This window comes from Toxotes jaculatrix, chromosome 18 (assembly GCF_017976425.1).
Source record: "Toxotes jaculatrix isolate fToxJac2 chromosome 18, fToxJac2.pri, whole genome shotgun sequence".
In the NCBI taxonomy this organism is placed as follows: domain Eukaryota; kingdom Metazoa; phylum Chordata; class Actinopteri; family Toxotidae; genus Toxotes; species Toxotes jaculatrix.
Genome location: NC_054411.1, coordinates 3,520,092 through 3,545,582, shown reverse-complemented (window position 1 = coordinate 3,545,582; position 25,491 = coordinate 3,520,092). Strand labels below are relative to the sequence as shown.

Sequence of the window (25,491 nt, the reverse complement as noted above, 5' to 3'; positions counted from 1 at the left end):
GTTTTGATCACTACAAAGATGAGGTGACCAATTACTTACAGCAAAGCTTTGAAAGCTAGAAACAATAAGTTTATTATCATAAACGTGACCCCTGCTAGAGAGGTCAGGTTTAATCTCCAACACAGACCACGCTGCTAGATGTCTGATCCAACCGCAGCGCTTTGAATTACATAAATCAGTCCCATTTCTGTTGCTCGAAATCACTGCTCTATCATAATTCTGCATGCTTAAAAATAATCACCATATCTTGTCTCTGTAGTTCTGCTTAAGGCAACGACACAGTGTATTTTCTCTCTTATCATCCCGGCCGTGACAGTGGTTAGTTTCAGCATAAGCTGAGGCTGAACCTCACAGATGGAGCTGAGGCTGAACTCGATTACCAGTCGGTTGTTTACCAGCGGAGGAAGAATGTGTCTCTACAAAGGTTAGAGCTTGGCCTTTTACTAAGAATCACGTATCAAACAGTGTTGTCTTCTTTTGATATGGTTAACTTTGTTTGATGATGAGCTCAGCGGGTAACACTTTATATTACTGTTCACTAATAACTACTGATTAAAATTTAACAAATGTTTAACACATTATTAAGTATGTGTCAAAGTCAGTGATATGCTAATCAATTTAAGTACTTAATAAAGAGTTATTACCTGCAGAGCTAGCTACCCGTTTAATTACACATTTGGAAACATGGTGTCATCCATCAACTGTGCACAAGCCACAAATAAGTATTATACTGATAATAAAAGCAAAATGTGGGCATGAGTCATTAAGTGAATGATTAAGTTAACAATGGACCACAGTGCTTAAAATGTCAGCAGATGCTGTAATAATATTCAACTAAATAAACAACACGGTAACTAACACTTGTCCCACAGCATTCAGCTTTCATAAATGTGTTTAACATATGCTGTGGCTCAGAGTCAGGGTAATGTACAAGGTTAGGCCACGAACAAAATGGCAAAAGTTGAACCTCTGAACCTAAAAAAGAACCAAAGTTTTGGTTCTTTTTTCACTTTTTAGGAGCCGAAGAAAAGCAAAAACACCGGATATGAAAAGTAAAATTTCTATGAATGTTTTCAGGTAAATCAATTTAGTTATTGAGATATTTGTAGGTAAGAAAGGTGCAGATTCCTTGTATTTTATGACTGACTCAAAAATCGAACTGATGGTTGAACTGATGAACTATTCAATCGTCAAATTTGTTGAGGGGATCACTTAAATAATCATTAAAAAAATAACTTTTACACACTTCTCTCCTCTGAAGGGGTAAAGTGTTCTGTTTACACGGGAGGCGAGGGAAGCTGGCCAGGCGACGTAGGTTTTTGGACAGTCGATTTGTGAAAACAGCTCAGCACTGATGATTTAATTAACAGAGAACTAAAAAGAGCTTGGTCGTCTTTGAAGTTCCAGTCGTCCAGATTACAGGATATCTAAAAGTCAAAGACAACCAGACTTGCTGTAGGTCCTTGGTTAATTTTAATTAGTTACAATTACAAAGCTTGCAAAACAACTGCAAGACAGAGTCATATGTTGGAAACTGGGAAATGATGTTGGTACAAATCCTTTCTTCACACATCAGGGAACGTCAGCGAAGGTTTGTGTCATTATTCCTTAATGTTTTGATCCTGAATCTAGCTTACAGAGAGAGAGTGTATCCCATATATCTGCACCGAAAACAGACTTAACCCTGAATGCCCAGGTAGGACTACGGGGACTAACCTACAATAAGTCTGTGGTGGTGCAGCTCAGCACTGGTGAGCTCATACTGCAGCAACAAAGGGAAGAGGCGGACGAGAGAGAAAGAGAGACAGTGAGAGCGAGAGAGGGAGAGGGTCACAGAAAGTGAAAGGAGGGAGAGGAGAGAGAAAGTCAGAGGAGGAGAGCAGTGGACTGAGATGGGGTGTAAAGAGAACTGAGCCACATTTGAGAGGAGAGAACGAGATAAAGAAATAAAGAATATTTGACATGTGGAGAAAACTTAAGACAAGAGACAGGAAAGGGAACAGTGAAAGGAGGAGGAAAACAAAGGAAAAGAAAGAATGAAGAAGAGGGAGCATGAAAGTAAAAGGGAAAGAGGGGAGAGGGAGGGAAAGAATGACTGGGTGGTATAAAGATCACATGGGCAATGTTGAGCCAATTTGAGTTGCTCTCCCTCCTTCGTTTGATCCCTCTCTGTCCGTCTCCACGGCGATTAACGGCCGGGAGAGTTGTCACGGGAATGGCTGAGAGGGGGAATAACGAGGAGGAGGGACGTCATCTGGACCAAGTAGAGCAGAGAGAGAAACAGAGAGAGAGAGAGAGAGAGAGAGAGAGAGAGAGAGAGAGAGAAACAGAGAGAGAGAGAGAGAGGGGAAGACCCCAAACCACAGCAGCACATAATTAAAATGGCTCCTCACACACACATTTCAACAAATCCAATAATGAACAGCCTCTCCTTGTCTCCACAGAGACACACAGTTCACCAGTTTCCTCAAACTTTTCACTGTCTCATGCTGGCTGTCATCAAGGTGCCAGTGTGTGCAACAAGTGGTTCAGAAAGCATCACGTTTGTTTGTGCGAGTGTCTGCGTAACCGTGTTTGATCAGTATGGATTCCTGAAGGCCAAACAAGACACACAGGTGCTGAAGGTGTCAATAGATGACTCCTGTATTGATATTCAATGTATTCAAATTTAACCATCCCCGTGGCAAGCGAAATTATTCATTAAAATTAAAAATTTGATGAAGTATTTCCCCCGGAATTTAAATCTTGTCACAGTGGAAAAGCATCTGACATAGCATTTAGACCGAAACTAAAACTCCGAAATCAAACTCCAAACTCCACCATGAATAATAACATAAACTCCACTTCATGTATTAGTTTGGAAGTGATCTAGTGCTAAAACTGTTAGCACTATTATTATGTACCAACTGTAACATGCTTATATGGATTTACCTAGCCTACCTACACATCAGGGCATCTTTTATCCTTTATACAGTATTTCTATTTTCTAATTTTCATTTTTACTCTGTCTTACTCGTTATTAATTGCACACTGGCCTTTTGGCACAGCTTTAGGAGAATGCCACCCTGCATTTCAATACACATGCTGTTTGTGTATGTGACAAATAAAACCTTTAGGTTAGTCAATAAATCAATTAGTCAAATGACTGAAAATCATAATCGGCAATTACCACGATCACAACACATTAGTTTTAGTAATTCATCTAGAAAAACATAATGTGAGGATTTGTTTCCGTTTCACAGCTCTGTAAGTTGAACATTCTTGGACTGGATTAAAAGTATTTTATTTTCATAAAAATCCGTAAACACAAAGTCTGTTGCCTAACACTAAGTTTGCAAGTGGTTTTTATCACCTGAATGCTAAGTATAAAGCTTGTATCCATCTCCTATTCAAGGTGTGACGAGGGAAAGGACATCCTCACCTGCCAAGATGGCTTTGTGCGCCTGGAATTTTTGGCCAGCGACACACAGGGAGCAGTCGGTGAACCTGGAGTTTTCCCACAAATCTCCGAGCTCCTCGGCCAGCCTGCAGTCAGGAACCTTCACCATGTTCATTGTGTTCTGGCCCGAGATGTTCACAGAGTCCTGCACCACGCTCACCTGGGAACACACACACATGCAGACATGTATGTGTATAATTCACCAGTTCATTTGTATTATTAACTGGTCTGCATGTTGTGGTTTTAATGTCCTCAGAGTTATAATTCTAGGCTGAGCTGCTTCTTTAACACACTCACTGGTTCACACAGAGACTAATAAATAGCATGTAATGTTCATAAAAAGACAATAAATCAGTCAATCAAACATGCTGTGAATGATTAATGGGGGGTTCTCTGCCTCTGTAATCAATACATCAGCCACTCAATATGGGGGCTATTCAAAGACAACCTATTCTTGCTTCTTTATCCAATCAGACCGGCTACACTCTCAAACAAGCCAGAAAATCGGCATTGAAGTCAAATTGAGTGTGTGAGTGCGTGTGTGTGTGTGTGATTGCATGTGTGTGTCTGTTTGTGCGTATGCATCAGAGTTGTCTGTACGTCTTCCCTGCTGACTTCACCACCTGTTCCAGACAATGTCAACCAGACTCATTTATCTCTCAACAGGACTCACTGCAAACACGCACACACGAGCGGGCTCACGAGCACAAACACACACCCACATACCCCCCCCCCCCCCCCCCCCCCCACACACACACACACACACACACACACACACTAATTGCTAAGCAATTTCCGACCGCCTGGTTTGACTGACTTGCAGTTTTCTATGTGCTCGCTGTGCCAACTAGTCAAACAATAAATAAGTTATCTATCGCCTGGTTGAGAATGTGGTTTATAATTATTACATTTGTAATAAAGGCATAATATGGAAAAGCATTACTGAAAAAAAAATCCAGAGTATTCCCTGATGTTTAGCATCAACAGAGCACTGAAGCACAGAGGGCTGCACTAAGTGATCGAAGGTTCCTGAAGTAAACGTCCTCGTAATTTTGCCGTGAACAATGTTTGACGATGTTCTGTTCAAGTATTTCAATTTCTTAGATGGACATGATGTTCTTTCTCACAGTCGATTCCTCAGTACAAACAATGAGCATCTTTATTGAAAAGTTTCTGGTTCAATGGAAAAGAAAATTATGTTATGCAGGTATACATTGGTGCTGATAAATAGATGCAGCGGCTTCAATATTGGAGTCCAGTCATGGCTCATTGTAAAACAGCATTTATAAAAAGTTGCTCAGACTTAGTGGGTGGGCCCATGGGAGGCGGTGCCGCCGCCAGTGGGGCTCAAACCCACGACCCTGAGAGATTTACTTTAAAATTAAACCAAACACAGATGTTTGATTAAACAGCAGCAGATTTTTTCTTAAACCAAGCTGACACAAATAGATGGCTCTAAAGATGAGTAAACTCAAAGAGACTTTGCAGCTGGTTGCTGTTCTTCATAATAACACTGACTGCTGAGGCTGATGGGTACTGTAGTATTCAGAGTCATGTGACAAACCAAACTGACACAAAACATATACTGTCTCCTGATGCGATTTGACAGCCTAAGCATAATCCTGATGTATTTTAAAATTGTCTGTTAAGATGTTCTTACATTATTACAAGACATTTTATTACATTATCAAACAGTTAAGTTTGGTAAGAGGTAACACCAGGTAACACCAGAAAAATCACTCAGTACAGTCCCCACAGCATCCCTGCAAAGTGACCTTGCTGTTAAAGCTTTAGTCAGGGAGGCTGACACCCAAACCACCGCCACCCCCCCAAAAAAAAATAAAACAGCCAAGTTCCTTCTTCATCCATCCCATCCATCCTTCTGCCTGCCCATTTGTCCAATGCCACATCCATCCACCTATTCAACTCACACAAAAAGAGTCCTAGAAAAGGAGGAGAAGCGCATACAATAGAGAAGTGCGTGGCAAGCAGGAAATTGAATGTCAAGGAGCCTTGTTTGCTCCTGATGGAGGTTTGAGGGTTAGCCTGAAGGGGACAGAAAGACAGAGAGAAAGGGGAAGGGAAAGATAATAAAACAGAAGAGGAGAGTGAGAATAAGGAGGAGAGGGGAAGATATAGGAATAATAAAAGGCAGAGAGAATACAGATGCAGAGATATCAAGCGACGGACAGACAGAATCGAGAGAGGCCATCACACACAAAGAGGGACAGAGGTGTGAGCGAGCTATTGGAGGGATCTACAGTCGGAGATGGCCTCTCATAAGCAGCAGCTCATTTCTGGAGCAGAAATTACAGTGAGACGAAAATGTGACTTTTCTGAAGAAAGGAGCATTCAAAGTATTCCTCTGTGTGTGTGTGTATTGTACTTCCATCTTTGTGAGGACCAATTTGCAGTTATAAACCAGAGTGAGGACATTTTTGGGAAAGTGAGGACATGGTTGGTCCTTACTTTCTGACACAGCTTCAAAGGGCTGACTGAGGGTTAAGACTTGATTTTAGGCTTCAGGTTAGGCATTTAGCTGTGATGGTTAGGGTTAGGCTAAGGGGGCTATCGAATGCACTGTGTCAGTGAGTGTCCTCACAAAGACAGAAGTACATGCCTGTATGTGTGTGTTTGAGAGAGAGAGAGAGAGAGAGAGTATGTGTGCGACAGTCTGGTTTCCACAGCTGGCTCTATTAATCACGCTCCAGGAGGATGCAGGTCTGACTGACTGACGTACATCCATCTCCACACACTCACAGAGGAATGCTCACACACACACTCACACACACACACTCACATGACGAAGACACACTCCCGCGCACAGACACTGGCATTCATAAAACACTGATTAGCAATACAGAAAGCCTGGGAGAGAGGGAGCTGCTGTGCATAAGGGAAGAGAGGGAGTAAAAACAACAGTGAGAGAAAAACAGAGGAGAGAGACAGACAGATGGACAAAGAGACAGAGGGCAGAGGACAGAAGTTCAGTGAGCTCAAGTTGGAATGAAAAATGGCTTTAGAAAAGGAGGAGGAGGACGAGGAGGAGAAGGAGGAGGAGGGTGACGAGTCCAGTCCTGTGTCCTCAGTACACACTGAAAAATAAACAAGTGCTGAAAAGCGAATTGGAAAGGAAGCCAGTGAGCCTGGTCAATGTGTCTTGGTATAAATAGCCCAATTAGCATGGCAGAGCCATCGCTGGGCCCTCAGACGCAGCGTGGTAGAGCCGGTCTAATTACTGGCTAACTTGACCAATTATTCCACTGTTTAACCAGGCAGAAACTAAATCGCAGCACCTGGTTATTTAGACACACTGGCTGCCCTGACAGTCTTCACGCCATTAGCTGTCATCTTCAGTTATTGTCAACCTTCTCCTCTTTCTCCTTGCATCCTCCTCCTCCTCCTCCAAACACTCCTCCTCATACTGGACACATGGACAGAGATGTAGTTGATTAACATACGCTTGAAACTGGCAAACATAACTGAAATTTAAGATGTTAATTTATTGTAGCAAGTGAGATGAACAGCTCATTTTAAATTAGCATATTTTAAATAAAACGGTCCCTAAAGTATTTACTTGTGTTTTTAGTACTGATGTTTGCTTGCCTTCTGATTTAGTAGAGTTTTATCCACCCATCTACCATTGCATTACTGGATGACAAAAATCTAAAAGACACTGTGCCCCCTAGAAAAACTATTTTCCTAATAAATGTCGCATCTTTTAATCATGACCACTATTGTTGTTAAGAGAAGAGGGCTGGTGAAAATCCAAAGGTTTTTCCCCCCATAGGAAGTATGAATGTGTTTGGCAATCTTCCTGTTGGCTGAGCTTTTATCCAAAGTGCAGATTTTACAGGCTAATCTGCAGTTCACCAGAGTCGGTGAGTTTGGTAAGTCTTGCATTACGGTGGAAATTTTGGCTTAATGGTGGTACAGCAGGAGATGTGGATGTAAACACCAAAAATATTAGGGTTCCTTCTGTGGGGACAAATTTTCACAGCAGATTTCATGAAAATTCTGTCATTACAAGTTTAAAATTCCAAGCAATGGCTCGCTAAAGTCATTATGCATCATCCATTGGGGACTTTAAATATCCTTGATAAATTTCATGGTAATCCAGCATTGGTGAGGGCTCCTTGCTTTTCTTGAAAGTGTTGAACTGACCAGCTATCTGAATGACCGACCGACTGACTTTTATTTAATCCCCAGCGGTGTTAATGACGATGATGCCAGCAGAAGCACATTCTGTATACAACCCTAGGTAAAGAATAACTGTAATGAAGAATCATTGCAGCTGAATCACCACAATCATCATTTGTTTTGGTAATTAAGTTCCCAGGATAAGTACTTACTAACGCGCTTGCCTCCCAGTTAGTTCCTCAGACATCAAGATGGATCTGTCGTAAGCTCCCTCTCAAACCTCCAGGCAACGCAGAGTTAATATTGAGTTTCGGTACCCAGATGATTTATTCATAATGCATCAATCTTTTTCTGCCTGTTTATGTGTTTGTTTATGGATTTACAGTGTTTTGCCACGCGTGAAATAGTTTGAAAAAGAAAAAAAAGCAAATCAAATGAAATTTATTAAGTTATGGAACACTTGTTCTTTTACCTCCCTAGTCTCATTTTTCAGTCAGTCCTGTGTATTCTCCAAACACGTAAACACGGACAGAGATCAGGGACACAAACAGACACATGCATACACTCACCTCATGAACCCCCACCCCCCACACACGCAGACACACATATCCTCATATGACACCACACCACTTGCTGCAACTGTATGAAAACCCAACTGTTTTCTTTTTAGGATAATTTCCTACATCTTTCCTTCTTGTTAAATCAGCTGTTGATCATTTCTATGACCATTATTTGAATTTGCACACTGCATAGTTTGACTGACCTGATTTGGGACAGGCTGCTGCCGACTTTATGGGTAACTAGACAGCAGTCAGTATGAATGCATATTTCTACTCGCTCCATAAAACTGTCAAGATTTGTCAATCCCAAATGTAAGTTTCTTCCAGTCCCCCTTAACACCATATTTTCATGACTGTCAACACATGGTGATCAAATTTGAGCAACTTTAAAGCATTCTAACTCAATATTAGACAGAGGACCAATCTTTCCACAAAAAAAATGAACCCTGCCCAGCTCTGCTGACAGAGGTTGGGTGACTTGGCCTTATTATTATTACATATATACATAACACTGATAGACTAACGTTTGATAAACAAATTTCAGCTAAATGTCTGCAAGGTCAAGTGCAGCAGCTGATGAAAGGCCGACAAAAGCCCTCATTTGAAAAAAATATTAAATGGCATTGAAAATACAACCTGATTCTCTGCACTCAGACTCTCAACTGCAAGTCCATTGTACACTTGCTGAAGGCCAGTGTTACTATTTTAAATATCTGGTTTTTTTTTTTATTTAAAATCTTTTTTTTTTTTTTTGGTGAAATCACTACTTCTCTTTCATTCAGTTTTTTGCTGTTGTAGTATCAGCGCTACTGTCGTGCGGGTTATACTTTGTTGTTGACAGGTTATCACTCTGCTCTTTTACTCTACACTGTATTTTCAATTTTTAAATCCAACAGAGCAAATCAGTGCAACAACAGCTCTCTCACTGGCCCTGGAGAAAGATTCTACACCAGATGCACAGCATACATATGAAAAACACTTCCTAACATGAAATCCACACGTCTATGATCTATTTCATCCGAGGAATGAGAAAATTGTGACCAGTTTTCATTAAAACCATATATATATATATATACACACAGTGTGCACACACTTTTCATCTACACTGGCTTAATATATCTGTGATCCAGTTGTCTGAAGCGCCAAGCACAGAGCTCATCACCAGCTTTTATAATGCACGACTCGCCCTCCACTCTACAGCCAGCCAGAGTAAACAGGCTTGATGTCACAGACGCACTCTTTCGCGCTCTCTTTCTCCCTCTCCCTTTCTTATTCATTTCTCACAAAAATCAAAAACACACAGAGCAGTGACAGGATATTTTAGTTCAGAGACTGAGGAGTCTGATACAGGCATCGGAGTTAGCAGCTCCCCGGCAGCTGCTACAGGTCACCGAACTTATTAAAACTGAGAAAAATAACAAAATCTGATTTGGTCCTGACACCATTAAATGACCACAGCCCCAAATCCCAAAGCTATTAAACAAAATTTAAAAATAAACACTTTAATTTGCAGGAAGACAATAGGTAGAACCTCACTTTTAATTACAGCCTATTCATTTTATCCAAGTAAATAATTATTGTTTTTCAGTCTCCTTATTCAACCCTTATTTTTGCTGCTCTGACAACGTAGTGTTTACTCAGTCTTTTCTTTGGTGCACAAAAGGAAATTAGTTTTATATTACTGGTTTGTTTGGAAAAAAACTGAGGAAGAAACAAAACTAACCTCTAACCACTGGGTACTTAGTCTGAGCCGCTGTAGACACCATACCAGAGTAGACAAAGAGCAGCACGCCACAAATCAAACACTGAGGACACTGAGTGATCACCACAAAAACACCACAAATTAAACTACAGGTCAAACAAATTATTATTAACACAGACAACAGACAGAGCAAAACTTTGTAGGCAGCACTATTTTTGGTTTATGGCTCCATACAGTACCTGTATGGTACGTAAGTATGAGGTTTCAGACAACAGACTGACGACATATCCCACGTGCCATGCACTGTGGTGGCAATTATTGACTAAATTCTTTATTTAAAAAATGTGAAGCTGACAAAACAGCTGCTGGTCTGTTATATTCCTGACAAAGGAGAAGTGCCGTATGAAACCACACTTGCTGTTACCATGAGTAACCACGGGTGTCACCAAATCAGGGATTAGAACTTTAAACAACTTGTTGAGTCTCAGTACTTTCTGCTGAGACCTGAAAACTTTAACTTGACAGTCGCAATTCTTTACTCAAATTTACTCCTGTCTTAAGCGATCACGCCGCTGTATGTACCTGCTCATGCGTGACAGTGGTCATTTCATTTGCCGTGTAGAGGGACACAGCTGTTCGCACCTCAGTGGCTCAGCCCGTAGGCAGGCAGGTCGGCTCACTATTGACACAGAGGTATTTGGGTGAATCTGCACAGACAGAGGCATATTTCATGCATGATTTGAAGTCAAGCTGCTGAACGAGCGGCGTGGCCTGCGCCCCCGACTCACAGCCAAGTGTGTTGTTTCTGGCCAGCAACATTGGCCAGAAACAACAACAACACATGCGCACAGTCACAGGCTCTCAAACACGGGCTTACCATACACACACGTACACTCAGTGTTACCACTGGCAGCGAGCACGAGCCTCTGTATGCCGTCTGCGAGCACCAGCCATTTGGGTCTCTTTTTAAGCAGTTTTGTTTTCTCTGCTGGAAGATCACAGACACTAAAGTGATAGCTTTGAGACTCTGAGGCCTGATCTAAAGTGCTTGAAGGAAATGTTTGAACAAAGAAAATAAATAAATAAGCAGGAAAAGTTGCGTGTTTGTTCAGTTTCTGGTGTCTTTACTCTGGCAGAAGCAAAGGGCTTTTGAAGGGATATAAAAGACCTGTTGATTTGGTGTTGGTGCAAAAGTGTCGCAAAGGCACTATCAATTAAAGGATCCGTTATGGCTCAAAAATGGGTGCCAACAAGCAATCACAGTGAAAATCCCACAGCAAGAGAAGGATCAAGTTCGCACTCTGTTCGCCCATTCTGTCCCTGTAACATGCCCCCAATCAGAATTCTCATTTCCATCTCTTTGATTAGATCTCCAGTCCCCTTTTTAAATGATCCAACTGATTTTACCTTTTCACTTTTTCGTCCTTTTCTATTTTGGGCAGAAACAGAATAAAAATATATTTTACCTCCCCTTTCCACAAATGAAGGATTGTTTTTGCCTACACAAACCCAGACCTCTGTTAATGCTTTCTCCCTCACCCCTTCCTCCCTGTGTCTCTTCCCACCTCTGCCTCTTTATCCTGTTCTGAGAGCTGTGTGCGTGTGTGTGTGCGCGCATGTGCGTGTGTGTGTGCTGTTCTGTGTGCAGGGAGGGAGCAGCTGGAGCATCTGCAGTCGTCTCCTCTGACAGCAGCACAGCATATGGCAGGGCCCTGTGAAGGATGGGTGCTGTCACCCGGCAAAGTGCTTACCCACCGACAGGAGAGGCAAGCCGCACTAACACCACGAGGAAGAGGAGGAAACAGCTGAACATCAGCACCCCACTCATTTATTCTCCCACCTCCACCTCACCCCAGGAGGGACGCGGCGAAGGAGCCTTAAAGAGAAGACCTCCGACCGGCCAGCAGTGGCCAAGACACCAGCCGCAGTGAATTACAGTAAATGGCTTCTGCTATGTGCAGAAGGTAAACCAATCAAGGGAAACACACTGGCTCATCTTCCAATTTGCACATGCAGGCTCCAATCCTCACACAAGCACTCATCACCCTTTCGTGCCTCACACAGAGATGCATAAGCCCGCATGACTGGTTACCATACAGTACATTAATAACAGCTAAGCACGCATGAGAACAGCTTTTTGCCTCCTGTTCTGCCCCACACATCACAATTACCACTGCAAATGAGGAGGTACTGTTTCCTCCAAAAAGTACTGACTGTAATAATGTACATTTATGTGTTATGTTCTGAGTACATGCCATTTGACATTTGTCATAATTCATCTGGAACATTACCGAAGATAGAGATGTTCTAACTTCCTTAATAAACCTGTATCAGCAAATGAAAAACCACAGTTTCTCCACACACTAGCACAGTGATGTTCACAGAACCTGAAAAAAAAAAAAGAAAACTGCCTTCATCTCCCCCCATTACTAAATTTATGTGTAAATCAAGCAGCAGCCAAATATGTAGTTAGTTCTCAATCTCACAAGTGTTCACAACTTGAATAGAACAAGAATATAATCAATGCCAATCCAGTCATCATCAACTGTTATTCTTCCTCTGTATACTCTGGAATGAATCGTTGTGTCGTAGGGAAGAAATATTCAGCCTGATTGTAGATGAAAGAATAAAAAAAAAAAAAAAAAAATCAATGGCTTCCAGTTTGGCTGTTAAACTTGAATGCTGCTTTTCAAACAGATATTTAGATCACTCATTTTATTCCTGTTGCCAAATTACAAATTTTTTTTTTCCCCTTTCAAAATTACATTCATCCATTCAAGATTTGACAGCTTTAATACACTCGGCCACAATTTAGCAAAGAAAAATGCAGTATTAAAACCTTTGTGTGGCCATAAAAGAGCAAAAGATACGTCTCCTAACCACTCATCATGTGTGATCTCCCACCACTGAATGGTCACCTCTTGTCATCAGTCAACCTTTGGCAGCAATTATGACTCAATATGCAATTTCTAATACAAGGCCAACATGAGTCCCTACCTGCAAAATAATATATCAGTACATAACGCAAATGAGGAAGCACCTTCTGAACCTGATCGTGATGTAAAGACAGAAAAGGTGCACCTGATGCTCCTGATCAACGGCTAAAGCAGACTTGTAATTTATGCCGTGTGTTGTGTCTGCATGATGAATACAGAGGAAATCCGTTTGTCCCGCATGTTGCTCCTGAAGCCACAGCAGACCGGAGAGGAAGAGACGGCCTCCTCAGTAAAATAAAGCAGATGTGTCCAGCAGCAGTAGCTCTTTGACTCTACCTCTGGCTGACTAAAGGTGGACCACTGTGTTCCTCTGCTTTTTCAGCAGCCAATTTAACATGACTGACAGATAAGTTTCACCACAAACTTCTCCTTTCCAAAACAACCCCTTCCTTTCCCTTTAGTCAATCAAAACAGACTTCCAGAGCATCAGCCCTTACAGTGTCAGTCAACACGACTCTGCCTGCAGGCAAATCACGACGGCACAGAGTTGTTGAGATTTTCCAGAAGCCACAGGACCCCACGTGTGTGTGTCTGGTGTATGGAAAACTTTCAGAGCCTCTGCATTATCTATAGCATGAAGAGCTGTATATAGCACCGGTCTGACCTTAGAGCAAGAGGTTACCTGCAGCGCTGACAGAGAAAGAGGGAGGTGAGGTTAAGAGACGGAGGATTTAACCTCCTTTACCTCTGTGTCTCATTAGAGGAGGAATGAGAGAAGAAGGTAAAAACACTTCCCATCCCCATGAAAACATTTGTTCTCTAACAAAATCAAATCTAAAACACCTTTTTTATCCTGTATAATCTTTATTTTTCTTCTTTGTCTGTTCTTTACCCCCTGGCTCAATGCCACCCAGCATGCCCACTTTCCCTGAAAAGGGCCTTTCCTTCAATCTCTTCCCACTGTGCCTCCTTCCCCTTCTTCTTTATCTCTCTCTGTCCCTTATGCTCTTTTTTGACAGCCAGCGCAGCACCTTTAATGGGAGCTATCTCCTCATTAAATACCTGCAGGTGTCTACAGCGCTTTGGCAGGGACGGAGAGAGAAAGAGAGATGGAGAGAGAGAGAGAGAGAGAGACAAAGAGAGAGAGAGAGTGGCAGCTGGTGTTGTTCAGGCCCTCTCTGACATGACATATAGCCAGATTCCCCGTGCTAAATTTGAATTACTAATGTTTCCAGAGGCAAGTGAACCAAGCACAGGGACCAAGGGTCAGGAGGAGAGGTTGAGCCAGTATCCCCCTCCCACAGTGATCTGGCCTTTCCTCATAGCCTTTTTTGCCTCTGACACTCTACTACACAGAGGAAGAAAGACGGGTGACGAAGGAGGGCAAAGAGGGAGGAAGCAAAAGTAGAGAGGCTGAGCAGGAGGGGGAGACAAGGGACATGGGGGAGAGGGAGAGGGTAGAGTGAGGGGGAAAAAAATAAGAAACTGTGATGCTCAAAGTGGGAGGCAGCAAGAGATGAAAGGAAAAGGGAAAAGAGGAGGAGGAGATTGGGTCTGAATGAGAGATAAGATGGAGGGGAAAAAGAGGAAGTGCATGAGATGAGAGAAGAGAGAAGAGGGAGAGAGCTGGGCTCGAGGGCGATGGGGTTCTCTCAGATGCAGGACGGGACCATCTGGACGAAAGCGGAGCCAGGTCTCTGACGGTAAACACTGGGCTTCACTTTCACATGGAAAAAGACCAGGAAAAGAGATTCAAACACCCGCTCCGCACTTTCTCACCACCATCCGCCCGCCATACCCCTCTCATCAACCAGCGCCGCCAACCGTCCTCTCCACGTGTTCGTGGAAAACGCTGTCAGACCTCACTACTGGCAATCTCATCATTTTCTGCACAAAACATACCACTTCCAGACGGCCAGCACGCTGCCTTCCACTATGTTTTAGAATTGATTTTAAAATAGTGCTGTCTGTCTATACAGTATATCACATCTCTGACTTTATTTAACAATGTGAACTCTATAGACCTCTTAGGTCACCTGGTGCCGTTGTGCTAAATATTCCCTGACTTTAAAAAAAATGGTAGAGCTTAGTTATTATGCCACACACACAGCTGGTGAAAACTTAGGACCGTAGGACCTGAGACTACTTTTAAATCTCAGAAAATAGAGAAAATGTTCTTCGCCTTTTTTATTTATCTACTTTCTTCTTTCGTTTAATCCTTTTCGGTTGTACACAGTTTTTATATTAAGCGCATTGATTTTTGCTCGTGTATAAAATGCGTTATATAAATCAGGTTTGCCTTGCCTTGCTTGTACATCAGCAGAGCCGGCTAATTACCACAGCAGAGCAGATCTTTACGGGGGAGGAAGTGGCCACCGAGGAGTTGAACCAACAACCCTACCTCCTCCCCTTCAGAGGACTAGATAAGAGGACTCTACAAATCCTTCTATCTTCCAGCTCATTCTCTCCAGCAAACAGTCTCATCCTCAAAATTACGTCCCAACGAGACATGCCTGCACAAACACACACAATATATGCATAAGGTATTCCTACACACACACACACACACACACACACAGAGACAACTCTACCCCCCATCCCACACGGCTCTGGAGAAGCAGCACTGCCCCTCCTATCCCTCTGTCAATAAGCCCAGTTTGGAAACACTTTAAACAGACTTGCTCATTGCTCCACTACTAAAAGGGAAAACTTTAAGACATGCTCTCCTCCATACCCGCAGGGTTAATTAGAATTGTTTTAAACAGCCACTGCCATGCTTTTTAAACATTTATGGGTGCATGCATTACAACTAAGGCATTAACATATCCAGAAAGTTTAACCTCTTCTCTGCTCCCTGGCTCCATTACGAGGAGCAGAGGGGAACGAGCGAGAGGACAGTTGACCTCTGCTGCCCCCTGTGTTACAGCCGAAAAACAACAAGGGAATTTTCGATGAGGAGCAGCAGCCAGCTTTGGATCCGAGGCATCGGAGCCAAGACACCACGCAGGGTGAATGACAATCAGCTTGTATGTTAGTGATGAGAGAGAGATCTAAACCCAGAGGCTATGTAGTACCAATAAAAACATACATTATTCACTAACAGGGACATACAATGAGCAGTAGTGTTGAATAAAAAGATGAGTGAAACAGGAATTACAGTTGTGATCACTCCAAGGCACAACCACCAATACAAACAAGAAATTTAGATATTTCAACAGCATTCATTATTTTAAGATTTTATTAAAATGATATATTCTGGGGTAATCCAAATAGTTCTACTAATGTAAACACAAGGATGATCCAACATCACAAATGTGGTTTTAAAGGTTAATCGTAGATGTCTACATTTGTCTGCAATGTTGAAATATCTCTTGTGATGAATAATAATTTTGATCCAGCAATATAATCAGGATTATCATTTGTGCAGCCTGTACTATGAATTTCTATTGGAAAGATTTTGACAGAGTGATCTCTGTTTGACAAACAAACTGGCTCAACCGTTACCTCACAGAAAAGCGTCAGTTTGTCATCGGGCAGCAGACCGTTGGCCTCGTCCAGCAGGAAGTCCCTCCTAATGAACTTTTTGAAACCCCAGTCCTTCCCCTGGACAAAACGGTACGCCCTCTGGCTCTCTGGAAAAGAAAACACACAAACAAGGTGAAACAAGATTATTTGGAGACTTTCACAATGTGATTAAGCGCTGCATGTGTGAATGTGTGTGCGAAAGAGAAAGTTTGTTTTGAGTCATGGCCATAAGCAGCGGAGGAACAATGGTGAAAGAGGCTGGGTGCAGGAAGTATTGCCTGCAGGGAGCTTTTAACACTTCAGAAGAAAACAAAATCACTCTCTCTTCCTCTTTCACTCTCTCTATCCTCTTGCTGCCACATAAAGACTAGTGGTAAACATGAGACAGAACTGCTGTGCCTCTTTGGCCAAGAAGTGAGAAATTGCAGGGATCAAAGCAGTCCAATTATCATGTGTTTATGGAGTGCCAATTATCTCTGACAGTGGCAGGAAGGATTCTGTAACACTCAGTTGCACTACAAAGACACAGGAAAGGTGCTGCAGTTCTTGTGTGTATAATAGTCACACTGTGGGGGCGGTCACAGCTATCTACAGTCATCTAACAGTCATAAATGCTCACATACACGGTCAAAGGATAATGGCTACGGACTATGACTGCTGCAGAGATCACAGCAAATTAAAGCTAATTGCCAACAGAAAGGAAACACAGCACTAACACATAAATTCTGCAAGTAACTGGAGCTCTGTTGGTGGGATGCAACACCATTCTTTGGAGAAATTACATCATGCGCCATTTTGTTAATGAGAAGAGAACGCTTCCTTGGACACTGCGCTGGGATTTCTGAATGTGCACAGCTGAGCCGAGCTGCCGTGACAGAGCCTTTGTGTGTGAGGAAACATCGTCCATTCCTATCAGGGCAGACATGCCTCACCGCATGACGACGGTAACGACCTAAAGATTCATGTTCTGATGTGCCTTGTCCTGTAAAGGGTTAAATGGCCGTACAGGAAAATGAGAGCCCACACAAAAGAACCACTAGAAACCAATTCATTTTTCAGGCCTTTTCATCTCTTGAAAAGAAATGAAAAAATGCAGACGTCATCAAGATCCTTCCAAGGATGCCCTATACACAAGATGTTAATGTGCCTCCTGATGACTGGACTGTTTTGACATAGAGCTGAAACACAATCCAGGAGCAAATTCACAAGCAACACACAGAAAATCTCCAGTCTACATACATGACATTAACTCCATATATGTAAATGAGCATTGGTGCATGGGTACAACCGGAAAGTATATATGCAAAACCAAGAAGCAGCTCACAGAGAGGGATGTGAGTATTAAGAGGGATAGCGATGTGTCGGGCAAGCTGTGATTCGCAAGACATCCAATTCCAACATGTACATGAGGATTACTTCATGTTATCATATTCCTAGAGGCATGAAACGTTATGAGCTGAAACGTATAATTATTTGAGACTTTTAAAATGGAAAACAAGAAACTAGAAAAAACGTGTGCCTGCATGAGTGACCCGAACGTTCACCAAAGGACACCGCGGAAAGCCACATTTTAGCCCCGGTTTAACTTACTTGTTTCAGCTCTTTTTTTAATGCCTCCAGTTTATCATTTATGACATTTAAGACTTCTGCGGGACATGAAGGCAGCCTACATCCCCCAGAATCTAGATTCAATTCATGAGTTAATGCCAGACAATGAAAAATGATGAAGACAGCCTTTGAGTCTTCTATAAACCTGGTTAAAGGGCACAAAGTAGTGGAAGACCGCCGTTAAAAGCCGACAGAGCTGGCTATAAGCTACACAGTCACCACATACCAAGAGGTCATCACATCTCACGTTCATCCATCTGCAGTCTGGGCACAGTACATGTGTTTAGCCCCAGCAGTTCAAACAGATTTCTCTTCAGGCTGCTCTTGCGTGGAGATCCCAACAGGAGATCTGCTGACAGATCACAGTGGGAAGCGCTAAGATGAAGTGTCAATGCTGCTGTAAGATCCCATGTTAAATCCCCTGTTTGGATCTGAGGGAGCAGGCAGCCGAAGAAGGGATTGGTGGAGGAGTGCAGTGCATATGCAGTTATTCCCACTACTGCTCATGCAGGGGGTCCTTCACTGTAATCCCCTGCCTCTACAGACTGTTTACGCAAAGAAGCTGAGAGGAATCACCATGCAAACACACACACGCATAAGAATGCACGCAAGCCAAGAGAAAAAAAATTACACGTCTATGCACTCTGCTTTTGACAGCACTCTACTTTATTCATTGTTCTGCCGCTATGTGTAACAGAGGGGGAGTGTCAACGTTTCCAAAAAGACACTGAGATTTTTAGACCAAAGATCTTTAAACCAAAGTCGAGTAGGCTTGAAAAGGGAGTCAAACTTCTGTGGCCTTGGTACACTGTGCTGTTTGTGACTGGGAAGACACACGGCAATAGAGTTAGTACCTGGATTTCTCTCAAGGGTCTGGAGAAATTCTTTCTCTCTCTGCTGATTTCCACTCACTCTTTCATGTCCTTCAAACATGTTTGAAAAGACATAGCATGTGAGACCCAGATGTAGTCCCAAGACAAAGAAGCTTATTGTGAAGTTGTGTTATTTGGGTATTAAAACAAGACTAGCAGTGATGGCTGAGGACTTTCCCAGTGGCAGTATCTGGAGCTAAATTCGGGTGTGAGGAGAGGTGAGTGAGGTTGGCAGGGGGGGGGAGAGAGAGAGAGAGAGAGAGAGAGAGAGAGAGAGAGAGAGAGGGAAGGGGGAAACAAGCCAAGAGGAAGAGGTGAGGAGAGGTGTGAGGGAATGCTGGAAGAATCACCAGAAGACTAGGGGAGAAGGGAGAGAGAGGTGTGACTTCTTCAGTGCTCACCCGTGACAGTGAGGTGCCTGTATGTCTGTGTGTGTGTGTGTACATTCATACAGGCAGCGATGCGGAGGGTGAGGGTGTGTGTGTGTGTGTGTGCTGAGCTCAGCTATTGCCATGCTGCCATCTCCAGTGGGGCATCAGAAACCTGCACTGGCAGAGAATAAACTGTAGGTCAGATCGCTGGCGCTCACTCTTTCAGTGAGCCAGCCAAGGTGGCGGGTGTGCAACCACTCTGCCAGAATACCAAAGAGAGCCCGACAGTGGTGGAGGGGGGGGGTCGGTGCAACTGAGATATCCAACGGGAAAAAATGGAGTGATGAAAAAGAGTGGGATGAAAGAAGGATCAGCGTGCATAGACAGGAGATTGTGTTGAGTGTTACAGGAAACTTGCACTGAGGACATATGGATCTCATTAAGAGATAGGAAAATTATTTGTGTGAAAAATCACACTTAGACATATATAAGTCTATAGGCACCACTCAGTAAAGAACAGGGATGATTTTCACATTTTCATCATGTTGCGATGCACTTTGATAGTTTCCCGACATTGAAGAGTGAAGTTTCTCACCGTGCCAAAAAAAGACTGAAGGTGATGAGGAAGGTGAGAAAAATGGGGTCTGAGCTGAAGACAGAGAGGAGAAGAGGAAAGCAGGAGCGATGCCAGGGTGTTTAAGTGAGCAGGGCATCCATATTCAGGCGGAGGGCTCAAGGGCACGGCTGGCACACACAACGAGAAGGTCGCCAGAAGACGAGCTGGCGTGTAGAAAAATAACAGCCGACAAAGGAGCCAGAGTCAACATCTCTCTCTTCCTGTCTGTCACTCTTTTGGCCTTCTCTTTCACACATTCAAGTTTAGCAACATCTCTGCGCTAACCGCAGCTCACCGGCACCAGAAGACCATACCCACATCCATTTTTCCCAAACTCTCAAAACCTATCGATGTGCAAATAGCATAGCTACAAGCTGACAAAACATCAGTCTATGCAAGTGTATCAGAGAGTATCAGAGATTAAAAAGCTAAAAATCTCATTTAAAACTTTTATCTCCATTTACATGCTTGTTCACATTGGCTGGCGTAAAGCAGACAGATACACATTTACACATGACACACAGCCTTTTAGAGAAGAAAATCTAATATCTATTGAAGATTGAGCTCTGTAAGCTAGTGTCAGCACAAACATGTCTATTGACATCCTTTCTACCAATGTCAACAGCATCTGATTATGTACAGACTGACCAATAGCTTCAACTCTATTAGCCGTGCTCCACTTACCCACACAGAATGCCTGATCACCTCCATCACTTACCGAGGGCAACAGACTCTGACAAGCTCACACCCAGACCTTCAATTAACCGAAACCAAAAATCACTGAATCTCCAGCTGCAAAATACAGAAGCAGCCCACACCAAAAACCTGCTGTGACTACACTCTCCGGCCAACTCATACGCACATAAGCTCACTTAGCCTTTGGCTACAACACAACAAAAACCATTGTCTGTAGGGGAGACTTAACAAGGAGACTATTTGAATACAAAACAGCTTGCGGCATAGGATGAGAACTTTCCATCTCTTCCCTCCAAGCTGTCAGAACAGGAGTCTGCAGGGGGGCAGCTGTTTTCTCTGGCAAGAGGAGGAGGGAGGAGGGGGGTGTCAAGAGACAAGTTACAACCCACCCGACAGCCTCAGAGGAGAGAACCAGCACATTAAGCCAGGGAGAGAAATGATGTGGCCAAGCTGAGAGTACGCAAGTACGGTGGGGGGTGGGGGGGGGGGGCACTGCTGCCTGAATTTATCTCCATTAGCAAGTACGGACCATCAGAGGATCCAGACACAGACACACACTCTCCAGTGGGGGGGCTCAAAGGCTGACTGATGCGGATGGGGTGTTTCATCAGATAACGTCAAGCTTTCCAGTCAAAATCTGCCATCGTGGTACAGCCTTCATATCTCGGAATGTTTTCATGCCTCATCTTTTAACCACTGCAGGGACACTTTAATTCTCAATATGCACACGCCAGTCCAGACCTCAACACAAATCAGAATTTATATCTTCTGAGAGTGGGTAAAATTTTTACAGTGAGTGTATGGGCCGTGCTTTTCCATTAGTGACAGTGACTGGCTTGTAAGTGAGAGTTTGCCTCCTCCAACAGCTACAAAATACAGAAACTTAAACAGACACCTCACACAAACCTAAGCACCTCAGCTCTTCAGCTTCTCAGGATTTCCATCAGGTTGATTTTGACACCTATGATCGCAATGCTGTTCTGCTATATTTAAGTACAGTCTTCTTACAGTTTCCAAAAAAGTCTTTCTTTACTGATTACTCGCTCATTTTTCTGCCTAACTATTCTGGTTAAAAGAACTCAGAGTTAATATGCATTGTAATAAAAATAGTAGTGTGTGTATAAGCAGGCCCAGCAGTGACCTGCCACATAAACAGTCCACAACCACCCAGCTTTCTTAATTAAGGCACTTTGTTTTTATTTGGCCTTTTTTCCTAGAGGCCTGGATTAAATTGGATTCTAAATGATCCAGAACCAATAGAGCAATCTTTACTGCCATATTCTTAGACCGAGTGCTCACTAAACTGTCACAAATATGTTGGCAGTTGGGTAATTTTCTCCTGTGACACGGCGAGGGAAGTGGAGGGCCCAGGTCTCCCCAGGGGAATTGTGGGGAGATTGGAGGAGGGCATATGGCAAGAATGGGAGGGGGTGTGCACCGTAGAGCACACCATTTATATCCGAAAGCCCCTTGAGACACAAAAAGAGCGGACGAGAGGAAAATGAGGGCCTCTTTACTTCACTCGGTCTTCCCCATATTCTGGCCTTTCTGAGGTCATTTAGGGAAGCAGTGCTCATGAAACGGCCAAGCGGCGAAGTCGTACACCTCAAAGGTCTGTTTATTACTCATAGCACAGGAAAATCCTCTCCACAACACCACGTACACACCAGCATAAAGTAGCCAGAACAGCAAGCTTTAAGGACATTAACCGCAGTGAGATTCAGTTTTCTTGAGCCTGCTGCTGAGAATGAAGAGGTTGTATCACAACATTACGGGGCAGAAGTGGAATAAAAAAAGAGGATAAAAGAAAAAGAAAGTGACATCGTGAATGTGAAAGGGAGGAGAGAGAGGTCTGAGTGAGCAAATGAGGGACCGTAAGCACACACAGGGGGATGGGGGGGGTGTCAGGTTCACATGGGGGAATGTTTCTTAGCAGGAAAAATGATTTCCCTTTCTACACAACCTGCACCGCAGGGGGTTGTAGACACTTTCACCGCACACGCCTCTGATTCAAACACACTTCCGCCTCCCACCTCTCCGCTCCCTACCTCCCACCCACCCCATCTTCCCTCCTCCACACTTCCTGTACAGTATGCTGCAGGGTACTGGGAGAGAGGAGGCAGCCAAAAAGCCTGATAACCAGGAAGCGGTCACATCTGGCCCTCGCTAATTCAATTCCACACAAGTTTGCTTTTCCTCCCCATAACATAACCTAATTTAAAAAAAAAGCAAGAATTGGAGGTGCATTCATTTCCAATTCATCAACAGGGAGAGAGGCAGAGGAAGACTTCTAAAAAGGTTGGGTCTTTTTTAATTAAAATCAAAATTGCCCCATGCTACTTTGAATTATATATTTACTAGAAATGAATCCAACCGGCAGTGATTACACAAGCCCATATGGCTATCAATACTTCACATTATTAGACACACTCGGTGTATTAGACACACTCCCCACCTCCTACATTTACAAATTTCAGAGCCCCAAAGACACAGGTGTGACAGGAGTTTTTAATTTTGAAACTCAAACCTTGAGATATCCCCAGTTTTCTGCTGAACGTAGACTTCTAGGCAGGTTGGCCTTAAATAGTTTTTGAACGCCAACATATTTCCAATGACAAGTTAAGAAAATTAGATGGATGGACACACATGAAAATGAAAATGAGGATGCATTCAAGTGTTTCAGAGTGCTGGTTAGTATCAGCTGGGATTGTTTGGGGCCTGATGGCTGTGACTTACCCATGGCCTTGGTCTCTTCTCCCTTAGCATTGAGGATAGAAAACTTAAACTTGGCGCGCACCTCACTCTTCGGGCAGCTGACTAAGAGCAAGTAAAGTGAAAGATAGTCTTTGCTCTCCTCATCCAGACCTTTAGGATTCACACGCAAACACCTGGGGGGGAAAAAAAGGAAGAGGCAGACTGGTGAGACAGATGAAGCTAAAAGGAACTGTGATGTTTCAATTCCTGGAGGCCCTCTTCTTCTTCAACACTGTATGCAATAATAACATTAAACTAGCCACACAGGCAGTATGTGAATATGAATGCATATGAATGCAAGACCGTTTTTCCTCCCTTGGCCTTACAGTCACATCAATCCACAACCTGTGCCCCAAATCTCAAAAACAGGAATCTGCAACACTCTCTACTGTACATAGCACCATCTAGGATTTAGTATGACATCTGTTTAGGTGAAGTGGAAAATATAACTCCCCCTTAAAAAGGCATTTTTTATAAAGCTGCAATCAAAACCATACGCTATTTATTCACTGCATAATGAAAAGCTCTCAGCTTCACAGAGCTTCATAGACAGCTGAGAGGTAACACTATGGACCAAAGAGAAAAGAGTCTTTTTAACACAAACACGTGCCAGTCTTTCACTGTCAAACAGCAATAAACTGACAAAAGGCTGAAGTGCAAAAGCAAAACATTTCACAATTCAAGCGTGCAGACGAAGGAGAGGAAACACCTCTGCCTCGGTAACGCAACAGAAAGTAGCTCAGCACTGGTGCTGAAGTATCAGTGGCGCTGTAAACCGAGACTGTAACACTACATCGATTATTTGACCCACCTCCACTTCTGCCTAGGGAAGCAGCTTTCCAGCTGACCTTCCTGAACTTAAAATGAAAGGAGAGATTCCTAAATGCACCCGCTCTCTTTCGAACACAAACACAGCATGTCAGACACATGAACGGCGTATCTTAACTAAGGTGCTGAACTAAGATCCGATCTGTTCAGTACATCAGTGCCACAGCTGAGTTAGTGTTTTTTTTTTTATGTTCACAGAGAGCAGTCTCACAAAAGACTCATAGCTTTGCACAATGCACTTGTAGCATATGGTTTGTTTGTTGCACATGCTGTTATATTGTTTTAGAACAGTAAAGTGAAACACATTACTATGCCCATACGGACAATTACTTAACACGTGAAGCATCTGGACGCCGGGATTCTGCTAAAATGTTTTACAAGCACTTCAAGAAATACAGTAATAATCTTTATGTGATGGAGCTCACCAAAGCAAATGCCCCCTATTGAAAACTATTGAAATATAAAAGTCAAATGGCGCCGACTAACGTGAGTCAGTTCTGATCTGTGTGTAGCATCAACATTTCTGATTTTTAACACTGGCACTGCACCGCCAAATGTCCAGTTCATAGCTGGTTTATCCTGTAGGACAGGATAGGCATTAGAATAGACATATTTTATATTCTTAACGTATTCTTGATTCATCAGTAAAAGTCTTTTATTGTTATTGTTACACTTTGTGCATGCTTGCTGTAACACCTACAGGCGTGGGGCTGACAAGCAGTGCACTTTGGATCTAATTTCTCTAACAAGCATCTATGAGAGCACTGGAGAAACAGGCAATAATGCTACTGACAGTGAGGTATGATACAGAGGACTAGAAAAGAAAAGTCAGGACTGTTCACCCCAATAAGATAAGCACTTTCAGGAGGAAGTGGACAAATAGCATAATGTCCAGAAAGAACTTAGTTTGTCTTTGAAGAAAAGCCCTTTTTTTATGACATTGACAATTTAACCTACTAATCCCAGACCCACTGCTGCGTTTTATTTTACCCCAGCTTACAGTCATCACTTTCAGCCGCCCCCTCAAGATGTCTATCGCCGTGTTTTTCTGTGAGACACTGAATTTGTTTCCCTGCACTCTGTTAGCTCTTCTGAAACATGAAACACTGGCATGCCATTTTATTTCAACACTATTCAATATCAAAGTCTTGCAAGTGCATCTTGAGTGTAGCCTACTGTTTACCTAATAAAACAGGATAGCTGTGGATCCACTAAGTCATATGCGAGAGCTCTCATCAATCCAACGATGCATCTGTCAATCCATCCATGCCCAGGTCACAGTGGCAGCAGGCTAAGCAACTCAGAAGTCCTTTTCCCCAGGTGTACTGCCAGACCAGGTGGGATATATAACACCTCCAGCTTGTCTTAGGTCTTTCCCATCACCTCTTCCCATATGGGCATGCCTCCACAGGAAGGCATCCAGGAAGCATCCTGATCCAGAGCA

At 43.1% G+C, this 25,491-nt stretch overlaps 1 protein-coding gene across 3 annotated transcripts in view; it reads right to left on the bottom strand.

Moving 5' to 3' along the window:
* Nucleotides 1-25,491, bottom strand: part of LOC121199047 (speckle type BTB/POZ protein) — an 89,787-nt gene that overhangs the window by 26,407 nt on the left and 37,889 nt on the right. For all 3 annotated transcript variants that reach the window (XR_005896399.1, XR_005896400.1, XM_041063497.1), the window contains exons 5-7: nt 23,202-23,353; nt 16,282-16,409; nt 3,422-3,599 (exon numbers count right to left, since the gene is read on the bottom strand). Coding sequence is in view for 1 of the 3 variants with exons in the window: in XM_041063497.1 (XP_040919431.1) it covers nt 3,422-3,599; nt 16,282-16,409; nt 23,202-23,353 (458 nt within the window). In the remaining 2 variants the exon portion in view is untranslated. The remainder of the gene's footprint in view (nt 1-3,421; nt 3,600-16,281; nt 16,410-23,201; nt 23,354-25,491) is intronic.